Source organism: Chanodichthys erythropterus, chromosome 4 (assembly GCF_024489055.1).
Source record: "Chanodichthys erythropterus isolate Z2021 chromosome 4, ASM2448905v1, whole genome shotgun sequence".
Lineage (NCBI taxonomy): Eukaryota > Metazoa > Chordata > Actinopteri > Cypriniformes > Xenocyprididae > Chanodichthys > Chanodichthys erythropterus.
The window spans coordinates 38,304,306-38,330,361 of NC_090224.1; the positions used below are offsets into that span (position 1 = coordinate 38,304,306).

A 26,056-nucleotide genomic window follows, 5' to 3' on the forward strand; every position below is an offset into this window, starting at 1 on the left:
GTAAGTTCTATTTGTGACTGGATTCTGTGATTTCATCCATTTTCTGCATCGCGTAGGCTCTGCAGCCTAGTTTTGTGAGTTATTTATTGTCGTGTAATAAAGTTTCTATTAGTGTAAGAAGGGTATGCAGTTAATAGAAGTCCGCTCTCTATACACTCTATATTGCGCTTCATGGCCATTGAATAGCGACAGTAGCTGTTTCAGCTATGCACCGGTATGGCGGTTTTTGAAAAATTCATATAGATCTCAAAATTGGAACCGGTATACCGCCCAGCACTACCGACAAGGCACTTGAGTATTGCTCTTTCCTTTTTCTTACCTTCCTCTTTTATACAGTTTGTTCGTGTCTGTCTATCTTGTGACCTGTTTAAGATATGTGCTTCCGAATTCCCACTATTATTAACACACGTAAATCGCATGCCACACATTGGAGGCAGCGCAATCATAACAACCTGCATATTTTACCCATGTCATCTAGTACATGATACCACCAGAATCTCAAAGCAGACTTCATTACATCTATCGCTACTCTTTCAGGTCTCCATCTCATGGCTCTGAGACATGGATCAAACCAGAGAACACTGTCACACCGGCAGCCCTCTCCAATTGGACCTCATCTACACACACTGTTGCTCCACTGATAATACACTGGTTACTCCACTACACACCTCAGACCATTTCCTCATCAATTTTAATCTCAAACTGACTCAAACTGACAAACTGACTAACTCAACACACACTCCACCACGTCACTTTTCGGCTAAACCTGCGCTCGCTCTCACCCTCCCACTGGACACTAACAATGCTACTGAAACTCTCTGCACCACTCAAATATCTTGGTTAGATGACTTCTGCCCCCTTTCATCCAGACCAGCCCGCACCACCCTCTCTGCCCCCTGGCTATCCGATGTTCTCTGTGAGCATCGGTCTAGACTCAGGGCTGCAGAGAGGAGGTTCTTTCTCTACAAATATCTCCAGTGCTAAAACCACATACTATCACAGTAAAATTCTGCTGATTGCCGCACACTTTTCAAAGCCTTTTCTTGTCTTCTTTGTCCTCCTCCCCTTCTTCCTACATCAGCTTTGCTCTCTGAGGCAGATGTTTCCAAACTCATCCTTTTAAATCACCCTATCCCCACTCATCTTCTTCAGGCCATCTCCTTCTCAATAGTACCTGCACTCACTCACATTATCAATTCTTCTCTTCACACTAGTATTTCTCCCACAGCTTTTCAGCTGGCTAGGATTACCCCACTGCTTAAGAAACCTACTCTAAATCCAGCACTTTTAGAAAACTACAGACCTCGATCCCTTCTTCAATTCATTGCAAAGACACTTGCGAGAGTTGTGTTCAACCAACTGTGTACTTATCACACACAGAACAACCTCCTTGACAACAACCAGTTTGGCTTCAAGAGTGGCCACTTAACTGAGACTGCCCTGCTCTCAGTTACTGAAGCCCCGAGACTGGCACGAGCAACTTCAAAATCATCAGCACTTATCTTGCTTGATCTGTCTGCTGCTTTTGGCACAGTTAACCACCAGATCATCCTATCAACCCTCATGTCAAAGGGGATCTCAGGAACTGCACCCCAGTGGTTCAAGTCCTACCTCTCAGGTAGGTTCTTCAAGGTATCTTAGAGAGATCATCTTGCTCAGGGCTCAGTGCTTGTCAGTCTACATGTCATCACTATGATCTGTCATTAAGGAACATGGTTTTTCCTATCACCGTTATGCTGATGACACACAACTCTACCTTTTATTCCAGCCACATGATCTGATGGTTGCAGGTCGCATCACAGCCTGCCTGACAGCCATTTCTGCCTGGATGAAGGACCATCACCTTCAACTCAACCTTGCAAAAAGGTAACTGATTGTGGTCGATGCCAACCCAACACTTCATCATAACCTCCCCATTCAACTTGGTTCGTCAACCATAACTCCTTCCAGGACAGCCAGTAACCTTCCAGTGGTGATGGATGATGGATTTAAGTTTCACAGTTCACATCGCTACAACAGCCTAGTCCTGCAGATCTGTCTTGTACAACATTAGGCAGGTTAGACCCTTCCTATCGGAGCATTCCATACAAATTCTTGTTCAAGCTCTTGTTCCAGACTGGAATATTTTGATGCTCTCTTGGTAGGCCTTCCAGCATGCACTGTCAAGCCCCTGATCCAGAATGCTGTAGCAAGAGTGGTCTTTAACAAGCCAAAGAGAGGGCATGTCACAGATGTAAATGTAAAATCAACATAATCCCATCCATCAATCACGAGTTACTCCACGTGAAATTTCAGGGGGCACCAATGGCTAAACAAAAGGGCTACGTTGGTTCCAAATACTGTAACTTTTTATTTCTTTATGCAATCACCACAAAATTTGATCCAGATACAGCTCACACAGAGAAACATCACCAAAAAATAATTGTCCTCCCAGTTATTGCATGTCAAATATGAAATATATGTAAAATTTCCCTTGAGCAAACTTTTTTTAGCTTTATCAGCAGTTTCTCAACATGAGAATGTCCAAATGTAATTATTTTTTTAATTTAAAAATATTAATAGTTTTCTTTCAAACAATACCAACCTTTTGACTCTCCTTGATAGAAATTTTATATTTTATATTATAAGTCATTATTTTTGTGTTTGTCACTCAGAAAACAAAATAAATTAAAAATGCCTACCTTTGTTCCAAATGCTTTTGATTTCTTTATACAATTAACATGAAATTTGATCCAGATACAGCTCACATATAGAGGAACATCACCAAAAAATGATCCCAATACCTTATTTCCTTCATTTTAAATTAGAAAGATTGCTGTTTATTTACAGCTTCTCAGCATGATAATGTCCAAATTTATTTATTTTTATTTAGAAATTTAAAAAGTTTCCTTTCAAATTTTACCAACCTTTTGACTCTCCTTGCTATAGTTTTGGAGTTACGAGTCTTTACTTTTTTGTATGTCACTCAAAAAAAAAAACAACAAAAAAAAAACAACTGAAAATACCCTCAGGGCTTAAGGGGTTAAATACCTCAGTATCTGCAACTGACAGTTTGGACTCTTCAGTCCATCAGAAATAAGCTTCACTCCTGAATCATGTAGGTCATTGTTACTCAGGTCCAGCTTTCTCAAGACACAGTTTGAGGATTGAAGAACTGATGATAAACTCTCACAACACTGAACAGTGAGATTACAGCCATCAAGTCTGAAAGAGAGCAGAACACATACATCAAGAGTAAGATCATCTACAAACATTATGTAGTCAACATTATGACTGTCTGACAGTCAATTAACCCTCTACCGCATAGTGTTGCCATATGGCAACATACTCTTTGTGTTCATTTCCTTGCCACCGTCTCTTTAAGGGAACATTCTAGTTTTTTTTGTTGGTAAGAGAAGACCTTAGTTTAGCCAATGATGTGCTTTGGTTAAGTCACATGACATGCAATTTTTTTTCTGTAATGCGATATCTGACAGACTGCCGTCTCTTGTCGGTAGTTGCTGAAAGCAAACTAAAACGTCAGTAACAAACAAGGACCCGCCCATGTCACATTCACAAAAAAAAAAAAATGTTAACATCATCTCAGGTAAGGTATGATGACATATTCACCACTCAAAAAAGTTATGAAATTAGTTTTTGGTAAATCGAGAAAATGTCTGTGTTGCCATATGGCAACACTGCGCAATAATGGAATGACATTATTATAATAGGTTAGATAGCTAGCAAAAGTTAGCTGCAGTCTGTTAAGCTATAACAATAAAAACATTAATGCTAGTGATATAATGTTGATTAGTCATATGTTAAGGACTGCCATGACATTTGTATTATGGATTAAATCAACATCAGAGATCTGCCATCACAGCCAGTATACTGGCCCAGACCTACCACTGGCCTGCCATAGTGTCTCAAAAAGGCAGGTGCAAGTGGCTGTAAGTGTATTGTTAGGGTGAAGAGCATCAAATGTGATGTCTACATGTGTCTCACCTCTGAAAAAAAATGCTTTTTGAAGTTTCGTACAGAAAAAAGGTGAAGTTTCAAGGATTATGGGGGTTCTTGTTCATAACCTTCCTCTCATAAGATTGCGTAATGTTGAATTTTCATGAACTGCAATGTTTTTGGTTTTATGTCAATGTTTTATGATACATGATGAACAGTATTAGATTTGTTTTTAACTGTCTACATTTGCAATTTAAATAATATTCATGAAAAATTTAATGAAATTTAAAGAATATAAAGCATTATTCAGCAAAAGAGAATGGAAAAGCACAAGATGTTGGAAAATAAGTATAAGGTATTGTTTATAATTACTGCTAAAGCTTATAATAGCACCAATTGATTCAATACAAACAACATTTCTGAGGAAAAAATATTAACTATATACACTTACACTTATTCTAAGTTATTTCCACTATTGTACGTTGTTGCCATATGGCAACATATCATAAAGTACCTTAAAATAATGTTTTTTTCCAAAAAAATTTTTACAGCACTTTAAGTTAAGCCATTCTAAGAAAAGAAAAAGAGTCAAATATTTTTTTTTATAGATTTATCATAATGCGTGCGGTAGAGGGTTAAATCATATATTTTCTTAAATACCTCAGCATCTGCAGCTGACAGTTTGGACTCTTCAGTCCATCAGAAAGAAGCTTCACTCCTAAATCCTGTAGGTCATTGTTACTCAGATCCAGCTCTTTTAGGACACAGTCTGAGGATTGAAGAGCTGATGACAAACTCTCACCACACTGAACAACGAGATTACAGCCAGCAAGACTAGAAGAGTTGAAAGAACATAGAACAATAATGAAATAACAATAATGGCATGTAAAGGATGTTGCCAGTTATCTGTCCTCAAGAACCTAGAACAAAATATTGAACATTCCAGCCTGAATCACAATAAGATGAGCTTGTGGTATCCAGACAGAATTTCTGTCCTGCAGAATTTCACTCTAACCATCTCCAAAACACCTGTCTGTAAGTTTCAATTATGCCTAGTGAGACCTTAATTAGCTTGATCAAGTGTGTTTAATTAGGGTTGGAACTAAACTCTGCAGGACTTCAGGACAGAGTTTGGACACCCCTGCTGTAGAAAGAGAGATGGCTGAGAGACATTACAAAGGACAAAAGGCCAGGGGTCGGTTGCACCAGCTGGACGTAAAAAAGTTTGGTGTAAGCTCTACGCTGGACTTAGTTACGTCCAGCTTTCCGATGAATATTTATACCTGTTGCACCATCCAAAACTATGACTAGGTTCTATGACAATGTTCTACTGCACTGTTAGTTGAGATGCCATTCACGTTACTATGGTTACAATTGTGAATTTATTAGCTCCAACGAATAAATGAAAAATGAATGACTTACTGATCATGTAGCCTGTATACCAGATGCACCATCGTCTCAGCGTTTTTATTTATCTTTATTTTCACCATGGAAACAAGTCAAGACTTCTCACTTTACACTTACCTTTGGCTAGGCATAAGATTTAGTCTCAGATATGCGCTATGCTCAGATGGTGCAACAGGTATTAATTCTATGCAGGAATTAAAACGCATTTTACGTTAATCTTAGTCTTACGACTGGGTGTACATCCAGGTGGTGCAACCGGCCCCAGAGGAATATCACTGGAAAAAGAAGGGTTATGATCAGGCAAGAGCTTTAGGACCCGTGTTAGTATTAGAAAAGCTTTCTAGCACTTGAGAGACCTAAGCGGGAAGGCCTGATAATGGAAGTAGAGGTTGGTGTTTTTGCTCTGTATGTAAGTAACACTGGTTTCACTATGTTTCACAGAAGCAAGATATGATGTTGTTGCAATGTTAGCTATAGTAACGGGACAGTTTGTTATTGTTTGTCTGGAGCTGGTGTGCTGCTGGCAACTAACAACAAATTCTTTCTTGAATATACTCTTATGTACTGTATGTTCATTTTTTGTTCTTTCTTGTCATTCACTTTTCTTCACTTCATCTATGACAAATAGAGGAGAGGGGGAGTTTCATGGCTGAGAAAGAGTGTTACATGTAACTTTGCTAACACTGTTCTACATTATAAAGAAATACTAAACCATAACATTGAGCCTTTTAAAATATAAATTATGCACTCAATATCTTGTATAAAGCTTGTTGCAGCACACCACCAAAAGTAATGATTATGAATGTGGTGGGAAAAACAGCAAGGAGGCGGTCTGAACATTTGAATGCGTTCATCAGTTATAGCAGTGGTTCCCAAACCTGTCCTGAAGGACCCCCAGCACTGCACATTTTGTATGTCGCCCTTATCTGACACACCTACTTCAGGTCTTGCAGTCTCTACTAATGAGCTAATGAGTTAAATTAGCTGTGTTAGATGAGAGAGACATCCAAAATGTCCAGTGCTGGGGGTCCTCCAGGACAGGTTTGGGAACCACTGAGTTACAGTATAACAGGGTTGTCTAAAGTCCGACCCGCAGCTTGTCTAATAAAATATATTGCATGTGACCCACCACACACAATTTTCAAATTATGCAGTTTCACAATGTCATCACAAGGCGGCAGCACAAAAATATTGGCCAGATGTAGCAGTAAACCGTCAGTGACAACAATTTGATAAATTATAAGTGCTACCATTTACATTGCATATGAGGCAAGCACAGTGGTCTCTGACACAATCCTCAAATGTCTCTCTAGTTTAAAAAGTGCTGACATTCTAAACAACACTAACATGGAAACATTGTGCCACAACAATCCAGTTAGAAGTCTTTTCAATCAACAAATCACCAACATTTACCATAGATTTACTGTAGCAGCACTAACTGTAACCGTGGTATTATGGCATAAATGTGGGATATTCATATTGAATTAAATTATTAATGTATTTAAGGAACAATAAAATATATAGTGGCATGAAAAAGTATGTGAACCCCTTGCAGAATCTGTGAAAATGACAATTATTTTAATAAAATAAGAGGGATAATAAAAAATGCATGTTATTTTTTGTTTAGTACTGTCCTGAGTAAGATATTTTACATAAGAGATGTTTGCATTTAGTTCACAAGAAAAAACAATAGCTGGATTTATTAAAATAACCCCATTCATAAGTATGTGAACCATTGATTCTCAATACTGTGTGTGGTTACCTGATGATCCACGACTGTTTTTTTGTTTTTTGATGGTTGTTCATGAGTCTCTTGTTTGTCCTGAGCAGTTAAACTGAGCTCTGTTCTTCAGAAAAATCCTCCAGTTCCTGCAGATTCATCAGTTTTCAAGCATTTTTGCATATTTGAACCCTTTCCAGCAGTGACTGTAGGATTTTGAGATCTGTGTTTTCATACTGAGGACAACTGAGGGACTCAAACACAACTAATAAAAAAGGTTCAAACATTCGCTGATGCTCCAGAAGGAAACACGATGCATTAAGAGTCGGGGTGTGAAAACTTTTGAATAGGATGAAGATGTCACAATTTTTCTTATTTTGTTTAAATATCATTGTTTTTCATTTAGTACTGCCCTTCAGAACCAACAGAAGATACTTGCATGTTTCCCGGCAGAAAAATTAAGTACAATTTACCTTGATATTTGAATTCAAAAGTTTTCACCACTCAGCTCTTAATGCATCGTGTTTCCTTCTGGAGCATCAGTGAATGTTTGAACCTTTTTTAATAGTTGAGTTTGAGTCCCTCAATTGTCCTCAGTGTCAAAAGATGAATCTCAAAATCATACAGCCACTGCTGGATAGGGTTCAAATATGCAAAAATGCTTGAAAACTGATGAATCTGCAGCTGGAGGATTTTTCTGAAGAACAGAGCACAGTTTAACTGCTCAGGACAAACAAGAGACTCATGAACAACTATCACAAAACAAAAAAACAGTCGTGGATCATCAGGTAACCACACACAGTATTGAGAATCAATGGTTCACATACTTATGAATGGGGTTATTTTAATAAATTCAGCTATTGTTTTGTCTTGTGAACTAAATGCAAACATCTTTTATGTAAAATATCTTACGCAGGACAGTACTAAACAAAAAATAACATGCATTTTTTATTATCCCTCATTTTCACAGATTCTGCAAGGGGTTCACATACTTTTTCATACCACTGTAGGCCAAATGACAGAATTTTTGGTTAGCTAGCAGTTTTGTTCATTTGTATTTATACTAAATGTGTTTATAGACTAATTACCATTAAGCCATTATAGATACCATAGAAACAATACTGTTACATTTTACCATGGTAAGAGGTGCCATGTGTGGTTTTACCTGTGGTTGTCATGATCTAAATGTATGATACTATGGAAGATGAATGGTTAAGGGACAGATTTACTAACAGCTTGTGCCAGCACAAACCCTCTTTTGGCATTAAAAATCTACTGTCAGGATTTACTAAACACACGCAGTGAGAGATTAGCGCTAAAAAAGGCATGGCCACAGTTATCTTTTCGGCTGAGCTTACTAGGGGTGGAACATTTACACAATAGGTTGAGACAGCGCCTCCTCGTGGTCAAATGTTATAATGAAATTTTAAAAAATGCTAATAGATTTATATAAATGTTTTTATAAATGTATATAAATGTATTTATAATATAAATGTATTTTTAATGCGACTGATCTTAACTAATTCAGTGGGTCATGCTGAGAACATTGATGCCAATTTTGCCACAGTCAGCCAAACTTCCTGTCAGTCATTTTGATTTTCTTTAAAAACATACTTTTTCAAAGTACTACTAGACCGTCGGTCAAATTTTCACCAAAATCGAATCGTATCATCTTCAAACCATCCTGGTAAAATGTTATGGATTTTGTGTTGATAGACGAAACCATATTCATTTACCACAGCAAAAAATTTAGAGGCTTGATGCCAAAATGACTCTTGAGGCTGTATCTCTGTAATGCTTTCACATACTTTGCGAGTGTCATTGTCACCTCACTCTGACCATACCACATTAATTTGGTCACAGTGCCACCTATTGTTTGAACGTGATAAACCAGTAAATCTTTACTATTGACGGTATATATAATTTTTCAGCTATTTTTGCCTAAAATTATCTTATTAGGTCTTTAATTGCTCAGTGTTGCAGTTGGTCTAATACTCAAAGCCATGTTAGCTCACTTCTTGTGCCTCTTTTGTGCATGGCCCCGATAACTGCTGCTTGCAGCTATATTTTCAATGTTGTTGTTATCAATTCATTTAATTTTACAGCAGCAGATTTGTTATGTGACAGCATTAATTAAAAATGTTCTTGAGCCTTAATAAACTTTAATGTCACAGCTGACAGCATTTTCTTACTGTTATCTGCATCTCCTGTGCTGCATCAAGCCACTCCCATAATATCTGTTCAAATTAAAGCACGACCCAGACTAACTGTGCATCATGTGTGTAAGACTCCAATAAAATTATTAGGTAATTATTCCTTTACAAATAAATCTCTAAGTGACTACAACTATCAGAGTCTATATAATGATGGACTACACAAGATTATGATATTTTCAAATTAATTTTTAATGTATTATTATTACAGTGAACCGTAGTTCACTGACAAGCTACGCAATATCGCGTTCATTATCGAAGGCGATTCATCTGCGATAATGAACGCGATATTGCGTAGCTTGTCAGTGAACTACGGCTGTCTATTAAATGGCGCTCCATTTGAAAGCAGGTGATGGCGATTTAGCGGTAATCAGGGAACCGGCTTTACTGACGAAATGTGCGTGACAATCGCATGCGATATATCGCCCAGCCCTACTCCCTGCTGCTCTGTATCTTGCTCTCTCATTGGCTGTCGGTCATCGGTGATGTAGTTTTCAGTCAGAACACTTTTCACACAGCAGGATTTTGAATCGCCAATAGCATGCCAAATATCTCACGGGCGTCAGCGACTCGTCTGCGATTCTCTCAGATCGCGTCTTTGCTCATTCATACTGCGTGATTGTCACTCAAGTAAACGAGCACCGATTTGCCTGTGATTTTGGGCATTTGTCGGCGACGAGTACAAGACCAGAAAGGAGACGTCCAAAATGTGCACTGTTGAGAAACACTGGCCTATGCATTATATAAAACAAATAAATAAAATATATTGCAGCAAACTGAAAGTGTGGTATTAATTTATCTTCCACACTCCACACAAACACTTGGATGTGTCTAATAGTGCACAATTATGTAGGTTAATGTTAATGTTAGAGCGAGCGGCCATGTAAAGTGGCTAACGTTAGGCTACTACTTACATGTTTCAAATGATAAGCCATTCTTTATTAATATATATGTATATATTCTTTTAAATTAAACTATTCTTCATTTCTTAATAATTAACACTCACAGAGCTTTTCTGCAGTTGATCACAGCTGGTATCAGTCTTCTTCTCCCCTCATCTGATGTGTTGTATTTCTTCAGATCAAACTCATCCAGTACCTCGTCTGATATCTGAAGCATGTAGGCGATTGTTGAGCAGTGAGAAGGAGAGAGTTCCTTCTCTGAGTGTTTTTCTAATTTCATAAACTCCTGAATCTCTCTGGACAGAGTCTGGTCTTTCACTTCCAGCAGACAGAGGAACAGATTGATGGATTGACCAGTGGAGAGTTCACGTCCAACACTGATATTCTGTTGAATGTACTGTGTGGTTTCTCTGATGCTCTCTGAACTTTTCTCTGTGTGTGTCAGTAGATCCTGTAAGAGTCTCTGATTGGACTCCAGTGAGACACCCAGCAGGAACCGCAGGAACAGATCCAGCTGTCCATTTGGACTCCTGAGGGCTTTATATACTCCTGCTGATAGTAGATCATCCAGAGAGACTTTATCAGATCTGTAAAATTCATTCAGTAGCTCCTTGTTCTTTGTTAAATAGGAGTAAATCACACAGAAAGCAGCGAGAAACTCCTGAACGCTCAGATGAACGAAGCTGTAGACTTTCTTCTGATGAATCACAGATTCCTCCTTAAAGATCTCAGTGCAAATCCCAGAATACACTGAGGCGTCAGTGACGTCTATGCCGCTCTCTCTCAGGTCCTCCTCATAGAACATCACATTGCCCTTCATCAGCTGTTTGAAAGCCACTTCAGCAAGTTTCACAATCACTTCTCTGTTGGACTGGAGGAGTTTCTCTGGATCTCTCTCTTCATACTTCTGATTCCTCATGTTGATCTGAATCAGTAGGAAGTGGATGTACATTTCAGTCAGAGTTTGAGGGATTTCTGCACTCCGATCTTCTTTCAGGAGCTTCTGAAGCACAGTGGATGAGATCCAGCAGAAGACGGGTATGTGGCACATGATGTGGAGGCTTCTTGCTCTTCTGATGTGTGAGATGATTCTGCTGGCTTGATGCTCGTCACTGATTCTCTTCCTGAAATATTCCTTCTTCTGAGGCTCATTGAATCCCTGAATCTCTGTCAGACGGTTGATGTATTTGGAGGGGATCTGATTGGCTGCTGCTGGTCTGGAGGTGATCCAGATGAGAGCAGAGGGAAGCAGATCTCCTTTCATGAGGTTTGACATCAATACACCCACTGATGAAGTCTCAGTCACATCAGAAACTTTCTGAGCGTCTGAAAACATCAGTGTGATTCTGCTTTCATCCAGACCATCAAAGATGAACACAACTTTACACTGCTCATAAATCTTTGAGTCCAGATCTTGAAGTTCAGGATGAAAGTCCAGCAGAAGTCTGTGAAGACTGTACTGATGATCTCGGATCAAGTTTAGCTCTCGAAATGGAAGCACAAACATGAAATCTACATCCTGATTGGCTTTTCCCTCGGCCCAGTCCAGAATGAACTTCTGCACAGAGACGGTTTTTCCGATTCCAGCGATTCCTTTAGTAAGAACAGTCTTGATCTGGTGTTTCTCCTCATGTCCTGGTTCAGGTGAGGCTTTAAAGATGTCATTGCAGTAGATTGGAATGTCTTGTGAGTGTTGTGATTTCTCCATCTGTAAAACCTCATGTTCTTCATTCACTCCTTCACTCTCTCCCTCTATGATGTAGAGCTGTGTGTAGATCCTGTTCAGGAGGGTTTCATTCTCTTGGAGTTTCATTCCCTCAAATAATCTCTCATACTTGTTCTTCATGCTGGTTGTGTGTCGGTCTCTGACTCTCTGTAGTTCATCATTCATTGGTTGAGGAGAATCCTGCTGCAGTTCTCCAGTCTGATCATCTCTATCCACTCTGCTGAAACAACAAGTTAACAAATATATAAAATAAAGAATTTAAATGTATAAATACAATATCTTTAGTTCTGGCTGCCGTTTCATTTATTATGAGTCAGTCCATTGTCTCTAATCCTAGATCATATCTCACCTGGGGTCAAAGGTCACTGTTTTATAATGGAAATGAACAGGAGGATCCATGGATGCCTCACTCTTCATAGACACACAGCTGGATTCTGCAGATGAAGGTCTCTGACTCTTCTTCCTCCTGGAAATACAGAGAAACACACAAAAATAATTCTCCCTTTAGATCTGCCTGCCGCTTCATTTATTATGAGTCAGTCCATTGTCTCCAATACTAGATCATATCTCACCTGAGATCAGAGGTCACTGCTCCATCACTGAAATGAACAGGAGGATCCATGGATGCGTCACTCTTCATAGACACACAGCTGGGTTCTGCAGATGAAGATCTCTGACTCTTCTTCCTCCTGGAAATACAGAAAAGCACACAAAAATAATCATACCTTTAGATCTGCCTGCAGTTTCATTTATTATGGGTCAGTCCATTGTCTCCAATACTAGATCATATCTCACCTGGGGTCAGAGGTCACTGCTCCATCACTGAAATGAACAGGAGGATCCATGGATGCGTCACTCTTCATAGACACACAGCTGGGTTCTGCAGATGAAGATCTCTGACTCTTCTTCCTCCTGGAAATATAGAAAAGCACACAAAAATAATCATACCTTTAGATCTGCCTGCAGTTTCATTTATTATGGGTCAGTCCATTGTCTCCAATACTAGATCATATCTCACCTGGGGTCAGAGGTCACTGCTCCATCACTGAAATGAACAGGAGGATCCATGGATGCGTCACTCTTCATAGACACACAGCTGGGTTCTGGAGATGAAGATCTCTGACTCTTCCTCCTCCTGGAAATACAGAGAAATACACAAAAATAATTCTCCCTTTAGTTCTGTTACGGTGAGTTGCAGGGAAGCAGATGACAAAGGAGATAATAGTAGTTCCAACACAAAGGTTTATTAACATAGACTAGAATACAGCCAACAGGAAGCAACAAATACACCTTACCAAGACGGGAACCAACAATGAACTGAAAAACACAAGGAGTATAAAATACACAGAGAACATAATGACAGACACATGAACAATATCAGTAACCAAGGAGACTAACTAGAATGCAATTAAGACTAAATAGAACTGAAGCACAGGAAACAAACACACAGGAATAAAACTAACACCAAACATAACAAAACCCTAACAGTACTCCCCCCTCCCACAAGGTGTGACCTCACGCCGAAAAAAAAGAGTCCAGCTGTGGAGGGAGGGAGGGGGTTTTGGAGGTGGGCGAGGAGAGGCTGAAGATGGGCAGGAGACTGGAGGATATGGTAGGGAGGAACACCAAGGCAGAACTGATGGAGGGAGTAGCCAAGGTGGAGTCCTAAACACTCTACTGGGCGGAGCCTAGGTGGCAACTGACGGCAGAGGAGCGGAATGATGTGGAGACCAAGGTGAAGGTGCAAGGATGACAGCACAGGATGACATCGCAGTCCTGGAGGACCAAGGTGACGTCGTTGGGAGCAAAGACCTTGGTGGAACCGGGGGGGGAAGGAGGATCCCAGTGAAGCTGGAGGGGAGGAGGGTCGAGGCGCAGCCAGAGGCCCGGATGTCCGCAGCGAAACCAGGGTGACGAGAGACCAAGGTGAAACTGGAGGAACGAGGGAGCCCGGTGGAGCTTTAGTAATGGCGGACAACGGCGAAGCTGAGGGAGCGCAGAGCCAAGACGGATCTGCAGGGCCGACAGGTTGAGTTGGAGAAATGGGCCCGGAGGCCTGAGGTGTAGCCAGTGGATCAGTATCACAGAGCCACGCTGGTGTAGAAAGAGCCCGAGATGGAGCCGACGAGCTGGCCGGGATCAGCGGCAAGGGCGGAGTCGAGGAGCTATGAGACACCAGTGGGGCAGGTAAATCCAGGGAATATGTTGGAGTCAGCGGAGATGATGGAGACAATGGGGGGGGGCAGGAAATTGGGTGGGACCACTTCATCCAAGATAGAGAGTGTTGTAGGGTGTAGAGGAATGAGCTCTGTGGAGAAATTTATGAGCCAGCACTCCTCACCTGGCTCATCTGAGAACTGCTTCACTGGACCTGACCCCTCGCTGGATCTGATCAATGGTCCCAGCCTCGGGACGGGTGGGGTGACCTGCTCTGGCTCTGGGGTGGACTCTGTGGCTGGCACTAACTCCGGGCATGGAAGGGGCTCAAGCTTGTGGTCCACGGCGGGTGCTGGCTCAGGTTCAAACTCTATAGTGGGCATCACTGGAATCGCTGTGGGAGGTCCCTCTGTCATACCCAGACACTCCGGCCTGGGACGAAGTGTTTTCACTGAAGGGGGCAGAGAGATGGCTGCTGGAGGAGTTGACTGTCTCAGGGAGTCGGAGATAGTGGTGTTGTTGTTCTCGAGGACTCCCACGGTGAGAGAGGAACCGCAGACCCACAAGGCATAGTAAACGAACTCGATGGAAGAAAGGTGATCCTCCTTCAACAGCAGCATCTGGGCCAGAATATCGTCCATCCCGCTCCAGAAAAGCTATTTCAACGATTCATCATCCCAGCGCACCCCGTGATAGAGCTGCAGATACCCCTCCACATATTCCACCAGCGACCGGCCGTTCTGTGAAGTGTTGCCCTCATAATTCATTCTGAATTATGTTACGGTAAGTTGCAGGGAAGCAGACGACGAAGGAGATAATAGTAATTCCAACACAAAAGGTTTATTAACATAGACTAGAATACAGCCAACAGGAAGCAACAAACACACCTTACCAAGACGAGAACCGACAATGAACTGAAAAACACAGGGAGAATAAAATACACAGAGAACATAATGACAGACACCTGAACGTAATCAGTAACCAAGGAGACTAACTAGAATGCAATTAAGACTAAATAGAACTGAAGCACAGGAAACAAACACACAGGAATAAAACTAACACCAAACATAACAAAACCATAACAAGTTCTGCCTGCAGTTTAATTTATTATGAGTCAGTCCATTGTCTCTAATCCTAGATCATATCTCACCTGGGGTCAGAGGTCACTGCTCCATCATTGAAATGAACAGGAGGATCCATGGATGCGTCACTCTTCATAGACACACAGCTGGGTTCTGCAGATGAAGATCTCTGACTCTTCCTCCTCCTGGCAATACAGAGAAACACACAAAAATGATTATACCTTTAGATCTGCCTGCCATTTCATTTATTATGAGTCAGTCCATTGTCTCCAATACTAGATCATATCTCACCTGGGATCAGAGGTCACTGCTCCATCACTGAAATAAACAGGAGGATCCATGGATGCGTCACTCTTCATAGACACACAGCTGGGTTGTGCAGATGAAGATCTCTGACTCTTCTTCCTCCTGAAAATACAGAGAAACACACAAAAATAATTCTTCCTTTAGTTCTGTTACGGTGAGTTGCAGGGAAGCAGACGACGAAGGAGATAATAGTAATTCCAACACAAAGGTTTATTAGCATAGACTAGAATACAGCCAACAGGAAGCAACAAACACACCTTACCAAGACGAGAACCGACAATGAACTGAAAAACACAGGGAGTATAAAATACACAGAGAACATAATGACAGACACCTGAACAATATCAGTAACCAAGGAGACTAACTAGAATGCAATTAAGACTAAATAGAACTGAAGCACAGGAAACAAACACACAGGAATAAAACTAACACCAAACATAACAAAACCCTAACAAGTTCTGCCTGCAGTTTAATTTATTATGAGTCAGTCCATTGTCTCTAATCCTAGATCATATCTCACCTGTGGTCAGAGGTCACTGCTCCATCATTGAAATGAACAGGAGGATCCATGGATGCGTCACTCTTCATAGACACACAGCTGGGTTCTGCAGATGAAGATCTCTGACTCTTCCTCCTCCTGGCAATACAGAGAAACACACAAAAATGTTTATACCTTTAGATCTGCCTGCAGTTTCATTTATTATGAGTCAGTCCATTGTCTCCAATACTAGATCATATCTCACCTGGGATCAGAGGTCACTGCTCCATCATTGAAATGAACAGGAGGATCCATGGATGCGTCACTCTTCATAGACACATAGCTGGGTTCTGGAGATGAAGATCTCTGACTCTTCCTCCTCCTGGAAATACAGAGAAACACACAAAAATAATTCTCCCTTTAGTTCTGTTACGGTGAGTTGCAGGGAAGCAGATGACGAAGGAGATAATAGTAATTCCAACACAAAGGTTTATTACAGTTTTTTACAGACGCTAGGACACATTTCTCAATACTTAGGTCACTTTTGCAAAACTCTTCACACAGTGAGCACAACAGAAGTCTGTGTGGGCTAAACTGAGGATCAATTATCATTGCTTTGGCACAAAATGCATTCAATGACTACATCTCTCAAATTTCATGAATTCTTTTCTCACTCAGACACAACAACTGCCAAAACTCTTTGTACGTACAGGCCAATTTGCACATGCTTACATACTGTTTTCAAAACTGTTAAACTTATGTTCAAAACAATAACATAATACAAAACTGAATAAGACAGCAATTTGCTACATTCCTACAGTAATATTTTAATGAAATATATTTTAAATCTGAAAATGAAATGCTATAAAAACAATTGAATTGTATCTGTATCAGTGGATGGTGTGTATACAAATTCTTGTATTTTGGAATTATAAAAAATTATAAAAAATAAATAAACGACATAAAATATTGATGAATTCTGCATCATGTCTGATTCATTCCAGTAACATATATTGCAATGAATTATAAACAGAGATGTGTCCTTGTTTTACACAAGAAAACATTGTATAATGCTACATGTTGTTAGTGTTTTTTAGGTCATTGTTTTGTGGGTGACAAAGTGTGTTTGTCGGCTGTCAACCTTTGCTAGTGTTCTGGAAGAATGAGTTGATTTGAGACCTGAATAAAGTGTTTTGGTAGTTGTAGTGCATTTTGAGTGTGAAATGAACTGCTTTGCCAAGCTGAAAGTTGGTTAGGAGAACTGTGTGAAGAGTTTTGCAAAAGTGACCTAAGTATTGAGAAATGTGTCCTAGCGTCTGTAAAAAACTGTAACATAGACTAGAATATAGCCAACAGGAAGCAACAAACACACCTTACCAAGACAGGAACCGACAATGAACTGAAAAACACAGGGAGTATAAAATACACAGAGAACATAATGACAGACACCCGAACAATATCAGTAACCAAGGAGACTAACTAGAATGCAATTAAGACTAAATAGAAATGTAAGCTCTAGCGTAAATTCTGCCGGGAAGACTCTAATGTTACGTCATTCATTGTTACATCATACATCTAACCAATCATTATTGAACACTTGGTATAAAGCATCAGCACTTACACTTATCTGAGTTCACAGATGCTGACGCCAATCTCCATATAGCGTCAGTTGCAAACCAAAATGTCATCGTTCAAACATATTGTTTGTGACTACTCCGATTCCGATGAAGACTTTGTCCCTCCATCTCCGCTTCCAGTGCGTCGTAGCACGCGCATTCAGTGTCGCGACTCGTCATGGGCTCAGTGGTTCATCAGTACTCTCCAGGCTGCTGGCATTCCTATCTCCCAAGTATTATCCAGAGAGGACCTGCTTCTCCTGGCCCATAACGCCTTGGGTAGTCCTCCTTCTACCGATGATTCTGCTCCATCTACTTCTGCTCCGTCTGGCCAGACCAAACAAGCTGGCAGGAAGAGATCTGCCAAGTCATCATCTCCTCATCAGCAAAAAAACCTATGCTATCTGCACCTATGTCATCTCCAACGACTTTCACTGTACCTGTGGATGTTAATAATCAGCTCATCCAGGTCATCCAAAGCCTTTCTGAGACTGTCAAAAAGTTAGATTCAAAGGTGTCGAAATTCGAAAATGCCTTCACAAATTCTAACTTCTCTACGAGCTCTCTTACACAGAGTTTCTGTCCTCCCCGTCGGATCAAGTTTTCCTTCATGTGTGCCGTCGACTTCTTCGGACCTGCCAGCTTCTCATCACTCGATCCAGACGCCATTTCAAGATGCTTCCACTCCATCTGCCATGTCAAACTTCACCCTCTCTACGGCCGTACCAGCTCAAGAGTTCGGTAGTTTCATTTCTCCTGCTGCAGTTATGGTGTCTTCTCAACTTAGATCTAACATAATCCAAGGTAAGGACATCAATCTGGCTTCATTACTGCTTCCTTCGCCCGCAGTCGATAGACAATCAGTTGACTGTGGTGACGTGGCAGTTTTCTTAAAAACATCTGACCCCAGATTGCAGAGAAACCTTTCATTCGCCAAATTTGTGATTGCCTTTAGTATCTACAGAGACATTCTATGTCAAGTCTTTCCCAATTGCCGGGAAGAGTTAGATCTCTACCTAACAATGATGCCAGTCTTTAACCAACGATACAGGGGTACATTATTCTACGAATATCATAAATCCTTCTCAGCAAAATCAGCCTCCTCCATCTCTTTGTTCAATACAAGGTTAAACTGGTCAATTACGGACACCGAACTGCTCGTTCGTCATTTCGGCGGTCAGAAGATCCTGGCTTGTGCCGTTTGTAGCTCCCACGGACATTCGGCTCCATTTTGCCCTAAAACATTTGCGAGCCAAGCCCCACCCGCTGTCCAAGGTGCTAAAAATGTAAGAAATCTTTTCGATGACAGAGGTCGTCCCATTGTTGAATTTAATGGTGTTTCTTTGTGTAATAATTTTAATGAATCTGTCTGTTCATATGCGCAATGTAAATTTGCTCACATCTGTAGCTTAAGCAAGGATCCACACCCGAAATCCGTGTGCCCTCGCCGGGTCAAGCCTGCTACCCGAGGGAAGGCCCCAATTCAGAAAAAATTCTGATCAGTCATCCATCCACTCCAATTAATGTTCCAGTTCTTTCTGGCTATCTCTCTTCTCATCCTGATCTGAGTTTTGTCTCAAGGGTTTGTCTCAAGGGTTTCGGGTGGGCGTCCTTTCTCATCTTACCACCTCTTATGTAGCTAAAAATTTGCAATCTGCCCTGTTAGAACCCGACGTGGTTTTAGCTCTTTTAGAGAAAGAGGTTAATAAAGGATATGTCATTGGCCCCTTTGCTTCTCCTCCTTTCTCTCCTTTCCGCATGAATTCTATTGGTGTTGCAACCCGTAAATACTCCGGTAAAAAACGTCTCATCTTCGACATGTCTTCTCCTCATTCTAATCACACAGCGAGCATTAACGAATGCATTCCATTGGCACCCTTTTCACTGCATTATGCTTCGGTCGATAACGCCATTCAATTGATCAAATTAGCCGGTCAAGGCACTTGGTTAGCTAAAGCTGATATCATGGATGCATTCAAGACTATGCCAATTCACCCCTCCGATTGGCCTTTATTCGGCGTTAAATGGAACTCTAAATTGTATTTTGCCGTGAGACTCACGTTCGGGTGCAGGAGCAGTCCTCATATTTTCAATACCCTTTCAGAAGCTCTGTGTTGGATCCTGCTGAATGTCTGTAAGCTCCCTTTCGTTCTACATTTGCTCAACGATTTTTTGCTGATCGATTTTCCTTCATCCAAAACCTCAATTCTCGATACACTTAAGCAGGTTTTTAGTGATGTAGGTGTTCCCCTCTCAGAAGAGAAAACTCTGGGTCCCTCTACTTTGTTAGAATTCTTAGGGATCTTACTCGATACCGACAAAATGCAAGCTTCCCTTCTTAATGAGAAGCTTCTCCGGATTAGGGCTTTTTTGGAATCTTTTTTCTCGTTACGTTTAGTTTCTAAGCGCGATATGCTCTCTCTGCTAGGTCACCTCAACTTCGCAATGAGTATTATTCCTCAAGGCAGGGCTTTTATATCTCGTTTATTAACACTCGCTCACTCCGTGCCAAAGTTATGCGACCAAATTCAGCTAGATGAAGGATGTCTGTCTGATCTCAGATTCTGGTCTAACTTGTTAAACAATTGGAATGGCATCTCTTTCTTTTACAATGATGATCTTGAATCGTCTGACGAATTGCAATTATTTACCGACGCTGCCCCTTCTATCGGCTTTGGGGGATTCTTTCAAGGGCAATGGTTCGCCGAGAAATGGCCAATCGATTTTCCCAAGCCAGAATCAGGTTCAATTTCATCCGCTCTCCATGAAATCTATCCTTTAGCGGTTGCTAGTGTTCTCTGGGGTCCGGCATGGTCAAGGAAACGTATCATGATGTTTTTTGATAACGAAGCCACGGTCGCTATCACCAACAAAGGTAGATCTTCCGGTCTTACGATCATGCCATTCTTAAGATGCTTAATTTGGCAATCAGTAGTTCACAATTTTATAATTAAGGCAGCCCATATTCCTGGTCATTGTAACGTTATAGCTGACGCTCTTTCTCGCTTTCGTTATCAGGCTTTCAGACGGCTTTGCCCTTCAGCCAACCTGGATCCAACACCCTGCCCCCCGTTAGCAGTGATAATTTTAAACTAGATAAATTGCTGGATTTGGCTCGATACTATATTTCTAAAGGCGTGGCTCCCTCTACTCTTAACGCTTATACATCGGCTTGGTCTTCATTTCTAATGTTCTGCTTTTCCTTTCAGATTCTGTTATTTCCTATCTTGATCTCAACTGTTTGTTCCTTTCTGGTTTATAACCATGAGCAACGCAATCTTAAAATCTCTTCTATCCGTAGATTGCAGGCAGGCATTCAATTTTACGCAAGGTATTATAATCCTAATTATCCAAGTCTTTTCTCAGTACCTTCTATTCGTCTGCTACTCAAAGGCATGGCCAAATCTTCATGCAAAACTCCAGATAAACGTTTGCCAATCACTTTGGCTATTTTGCAAAGCTTAATAAATTCCATTCGTAATGGACTTTTTTCTTCATATATTAACATCATGCTAGAATCAGTGTTTTTATCAGCTTTCTATGGTTTCATGCGTCCAGGGGAATTCACTTCAGAATCAAAACATTTCAATTCTGCCCGTGGTATTTCCTTTTCTGATCTACGTTTCTCTCCTGTTTTCTTTATGCTTTTTCTGAAACACTCTAAAATGACTCTCAAGGCTCTGGTGTAACTCTAACATTTTCTAAACTTAGTAATAGCTTCTGTCCCTACACTTCTATGGTTAACTATCTCAAAGTACGGCCTAGAACTCCTGATCATTTCCCCCTTTTTCTTTTATCTAACGGAGTACCCATCACCAAGGCTTGGTTCAAGTTTCACTTAGCTTCTGTCTTAGAAAGCTGTGACCTACCTCCTCTGCTATATACTGGGCATTCATTCAGAATTGGGGCAGCCACCACAGCTGCTGAACGTGGAGTTCCAACGTCAGCTATCAAGCTGCTGGGCAGATGGTCATCTTCCGCATTTGAATTCTAAATAAGACCAGATTCCAGAACCATTCTTGAAGCTCAAAAAGCCCTCTCAAGCAGAGTCTTGCACGGGTTCGGGTACCCGATGGGTGACCCGCAAATTTAGCTGAAACGGGTGAAAAATATCTAACTGTGTCGGATACGGGTGCGGGTCGGTTCGGACACGGGGGAAACACGGGTCTAAACACGGGTTCAAAACAGTCACGTGCAAACGTAAAAATAAATGCATATTTTCAGGAACACTTCTACAAAACTATGCCTGTATTTCAAGTTGGTAAAATATTTTTTTTGTTTATTTGAGCCCGCGCCCTCCCAGGAGTCTCTAGGCCACTTTCCACTTTTAAAAAATCACAACCGCGCGAACTGCTGCATGAGTCGTCGAGATGGATCCTGAGGAGTTGAAAAAAAAAATAGCTAGAGGAGATTGTAAAGTTGTCGACAATACTTCATCAAAACTCAAGTCCAGTGTGTGGGAGAAATTTGGAGTCATCTCAGATGAAGAAAGCAATATTGTGAAAGGCTTTGCTGCATGCAAAACCTGCCTTAAAGTTTTCGTTTTCGATAGCCGCAAATGTGGAACTTCGTCGCTGAGGAAGCACGCAGATACCTGTGCCGGTAACAAACTAATCACCAGTTCTAACGAACAGTATCTTTCAAAGGGGACAGAACTGAAGGTGCCTCGTAGAGATGACAAGGACACCATAACCAGGCTGTCTGTGAACTTTGTATACAATGATATTAGACCCTTTGATGCAGTACACGGCGAGGGATTTTTTGCATTAGCACAAGGGTTGATAGATGTTGGTGCTCAGGCTGGCCGTGTGGATGTTAAACAACTACTGCCTGACCCTACGACGGTTTCTCGTGGTGTCAACAAATATGCAGAGGAGATTCGCCAAAAACTAATCCCAGAACTTAAAATGCAGTTGGAGGGGAGTAATGGAGCTGTTACATTGGACATGTGGACTGACGATTACAGAAAAACCAGCTACCTTTGTGTTACTCTGCACTACATTAACAATAAGTGGGAGCTTATCGAAAGAGTGCTGTGTACCTCTGAGTGGGACAGTTCACTGCGTAAAACGGCTGACAACATTAAACCAGCCATCATCAGCGCATTGCGTAAATTTGGCATTGATGAATTCTACTCCAAACTGGTGTATATGACAGATAGGGGCGCAAATATAGTTGCGGCCCTGCGTACAGTGATTGAGCTGCGCTGCCCATATTTTCAATACTGTCCTGTACACTACATTCAAACCATCCCAGGAGGATATGTATGGAGAAGAAGTAACTGTAATGATTGACTCAGCCAAGTCACTGGTAACATATTTCAAGCAGACCAACCTCCAGACTCGCCTGAAAAAGACTCTTAAAAACTCTGTAGAGACACGTTGGAATTCCCTGCATACAATGCTAGAGTCTATCAGCAGTCAATATGAAGACATCCGCACACTTCTGGAAGAGCGAGGGGAAGTTGACCGCCTCACAAACTTGGATGAAAAGGCCCTCTCCGAGTTTGTTGCATTCCTGGAGCGATTTAAGGAAGCCACTAAAGCATTAGAGGCATTGAAAACCCCGACCCTCCATCTAACCATTGTTTGGTATGAGCGCATCAGACGCCACTTGCGAGCTTCTTAAAATGATAGCATGATCATTTCCTCACTGAAGGAGAAATGCCTCAGTATTCTCCAGGACAAGTTCGACATTCATCGTTTACACAGGCTTGCAATGTTCCTGCATCCTAAACTGAAAAGTATGAAGCTACTTGCTGACATTAGTGAAGTGGCAAGCGTGCACAGTGAGATGCGGCGCCTTGTGAAAGGTCAGTATTAATGCAAACACAGCCACAGGGGGGTTGGATGAGAGAAAATAAAAGTGAGATTTTGAGGGGAAAAATGTATTTTTATTAAATAACATTTGAAAAACCTGTATAAATTGAACACCAAAGAACAATATTAACTATGAGCGATTGTGACGCGTTCATGAAAAATGTCACAAAGAACCGGCAAAAGTAGCCTAATGATTATGAATATGTCAAATATTGCCAGGACACATTTCAATTGTTTATTAATAAACAAGTGTTTTCTGTGTCGGCTGCAAAGATGAAGTTGACGATGCCGACTCGCGATCTTCGCAGTAGTGAACACGCCAGAGAGAAATGCACATTTCATACAGATTACATAAGCAGAGAGCAGTCTGTTTTATTTAGTTTTGAATTGTTTTGTTTAAAAGTACACATTTCAAGCTTTCTATATATTTCTCAGGTCTGTGAGGCATGTAGCTTATACACTGAGTTTTGGTTAATTTATGAGAACTAGCTCCAGTTCACGCGCCGGCGCCTCCGCTCCATGTCCTGATTATATTGCCTGCTATATTTACTTCTTATTTATTAAATCCAGGAATTTGGTTGATGAAACATTGATTAAAATTAAGATACAATTAATACAAAACGAAATTCACTTTAAAGAAAGGCTTAACAAACTTAATGAAGTGGTCAAAATCATGTCTGCCCACTCTGTCTCCCGACATATTGCGCAACTTATGATCTTCTTTTCACTTCTCATATAATCAACATAGATGAAATTATTATATATATATATATATATATATATATATATATATATATATATATATATTAACATAATTGTGAAAATCGTTTTCTTTAATGACTAGGCTACCACACGTAGAGGCCTAATAAACTACAGTACAGAGAAGTATATAATGTCGGAGCGGGATTTGAGCGAACGAAAAATGTTTTGCCACCTAAAAGTTAAAGATTTTTTGTGTCACGTCACATGTGTATTTCCCTCATATTAAATATAAAACGCATGTGTAGACTGATATTTTTCTAATGTCTGGACTCCTTTCAGACGTTTCAATATATTGGTATTAAATGCATTTTCTGAGAATTTATATTTCGAGTTTTGACTGCAAATGTCACGTCCATAAAATTACTGCGCTACAATGTTTGTTTACATTTATTATAGACCTTAAGGATAAGCGTGGAAGTCCTGAGGAGCAGTGCCACCACCCCCCACCGGAGAAACGAGTTCGAGTGTCGGCGGACACTTTATCAGACGTAGAAGATTCCAGTGATGAGGCTCCGCAGTATCAGGACGAAGTGGCTGCTTACATCGATCACAAAACGCCAAAAGATGACCATTTTGACATTTTGTCATGGTGGCAAGACCATGCTCACCTTTTCCCTAATATTGCCCAGATTGCGAGGTCTATCCTCGCCATCCCTGCATCCAGCGCTGCAAGTGAGCGAGACTTCTCTTGTGCTGGATACGTTATCCAAGAGCGGAGGAGTCAGCTGAAACCGTCCACAGTGGACGATGTGCTTTTTTTACACAGCAATTTAAAATACCACACCACAAATAGGATCTAATCCCCTTGCACGGCAAAAGGTAGGCCAAAATTGCCCCCATTAGATCTTGGATTCATAAACGGGACAGTTTCACGTCTCAGCCCTAATTGTAACCTATACCTAGGCTGTATGGTTAAGTAGCATAATTCACAGGCCGGTGTATGTAGCGTTTGTTAGGATTCACATACAACTGGACTTTTCTTTCATTTAAAAGTAGCCTATCACATAGCCTACACTGTTGTTGTTATTGTTTATTTTAACACTGTTAAGTAGCCTATGTGTGGTGTGCAGGGCGTGTTTGAACCCGAAATTGTCTGATGTAGGCTAGACGAAATTGCATTACTCAGTTTTGTGGTAACGTTAGCCATGTTCTTTATGTACCGGCTTTTTGACAACTTCGGCTGAGGTTGTCCTTGTGTTAAGGCCAAAGGCCTTGTAATAACTTCTGTATTACCTGGCAATAAAAATTTGAAAAAAGTGTGTCTATAATGTGATTGGCTAAACTGATTTGATTTCGGGTGCGGGTCGGGTGTCGGTTCTATTTTAAGCGGGTCGGTCGGGTGCGGATTTTAATTAGTGCTGCTTTTGGAAAACGGGTCGGATGCGGTTTTAAGCACTGCGGGTACGGGCGGGTGCGGATTTACAAAATCGGACCCGTGCAGCTCTTTTACTCTCAAGTCTCGATTAAGGTAAAATCTGCATATACTGGTGGTGGTGTTGGTGCTATGTTATCATTAGAAATCTTAATCGCTCTCGTCTTTTGCTTAATCTTCAATGACTCTCGTGGCCTCGTCTCTGTTATTTATATGGTTGTCTCAAAATATTGCTGCTTATGATTATTGCATCTGTCGGCCTTTCACGGTCATTCTAACTATTCAAGGATATAGTGTATGAGTGGCTATCGTGTCCGCTGTCGCCGCTCAAGGCTTCATGTCTGCCTGGCCTAATGTGGTCATCGGCGCCGCTCAAGGCTCATGTCTATGTGGCCTAACGTGGCCGTCGTCACAGCTCAAGGCTTGTGTCTATGTGGCCTAACGTGGCCGTCGTCGCCGCTCAAGGCTTGTGTCTATGTGGCCTAACGTGGCCGTCGTCACTGCTGAAGGCTTTGTGTCTATGTGGCCTAACGTGGCCATTGTCGCCGTTCAAGGCTGTC

At 41.1% G+C, this 26,056-nt stretch overlaps 1 protein-coding gene across 6 annotated transcripts in view; it reads right to left on the reverse strand.

The window, feature by feature from the left end:
• Positions 1 to 26,056, reverse strand: part of LOC137019449 (NACHT, LRR and PYD domains-containing protein 3-like) — a 41,972-nt gene that overhangs the window by 9,294 nt on the left and 6,622 nt on the right. For 4 of the 6 annotated variants that reach the window (XR_010895015.1, XR_010895016.1, XR_010895017.1 and 1 more), the window contains 12 exons: positions 17,300 to 17,326; positions 16,193 to 16,309; positions 15,970 to 16,086; positions 15,435 to 15,551; positions 15,212 to 15,328; positions 12,923 to 13,039; positions 12,700 to 12,816; positions 12,477 to 12,593; positions 12,254 to 12,370; positions 10,283 to 12,124; positions 4,597 to 4,770; positions 3,031 to 3,204 (listed from right to left, as the gene is read on the reverse strand). Coding sequence is in view for 1 of the 6 variants with exons in the window: in XM_067384909.1 (XP_067241010.1) it covers positions 3,031 to 3,204; positions 4,597 to 4,770; positions 10,283 to 12,124; positions 12,254 to 12,370; positions 12,477 to 12,593; positions 12,700 to 12,816; positions 12,923 to 13,039; positions 15,212 to 15,328; positions 15,435 to 15,551; positions 15,970 to 16,086; positions 16,193 to 16,309; positions 17,300 to 17,326 (3,153 nt within the window). In the remaining 5 variants the exon portion in view is untranslated. The remainder of the gene's footprint in view (positions 1 to 3,030; positions 3,205 to 4,596; positions 4,771 to 10,282; positions 12,125 to 12,253; positions 12,371 to 12,476; positions 12,594 to 12,699; positions 12,817 to 12,922; positions 13,040 to 15,211; positions 15,329 to 15,434; positions 15,552 to 15,969; positions 16,087 to 16,192; positions 16,310 to 17,299; positions 17,327 to 26,056) is intronic. The other 2 variants (XR_010895018.1, XR_010895019.1) reach the window with 2 other exon arrangements.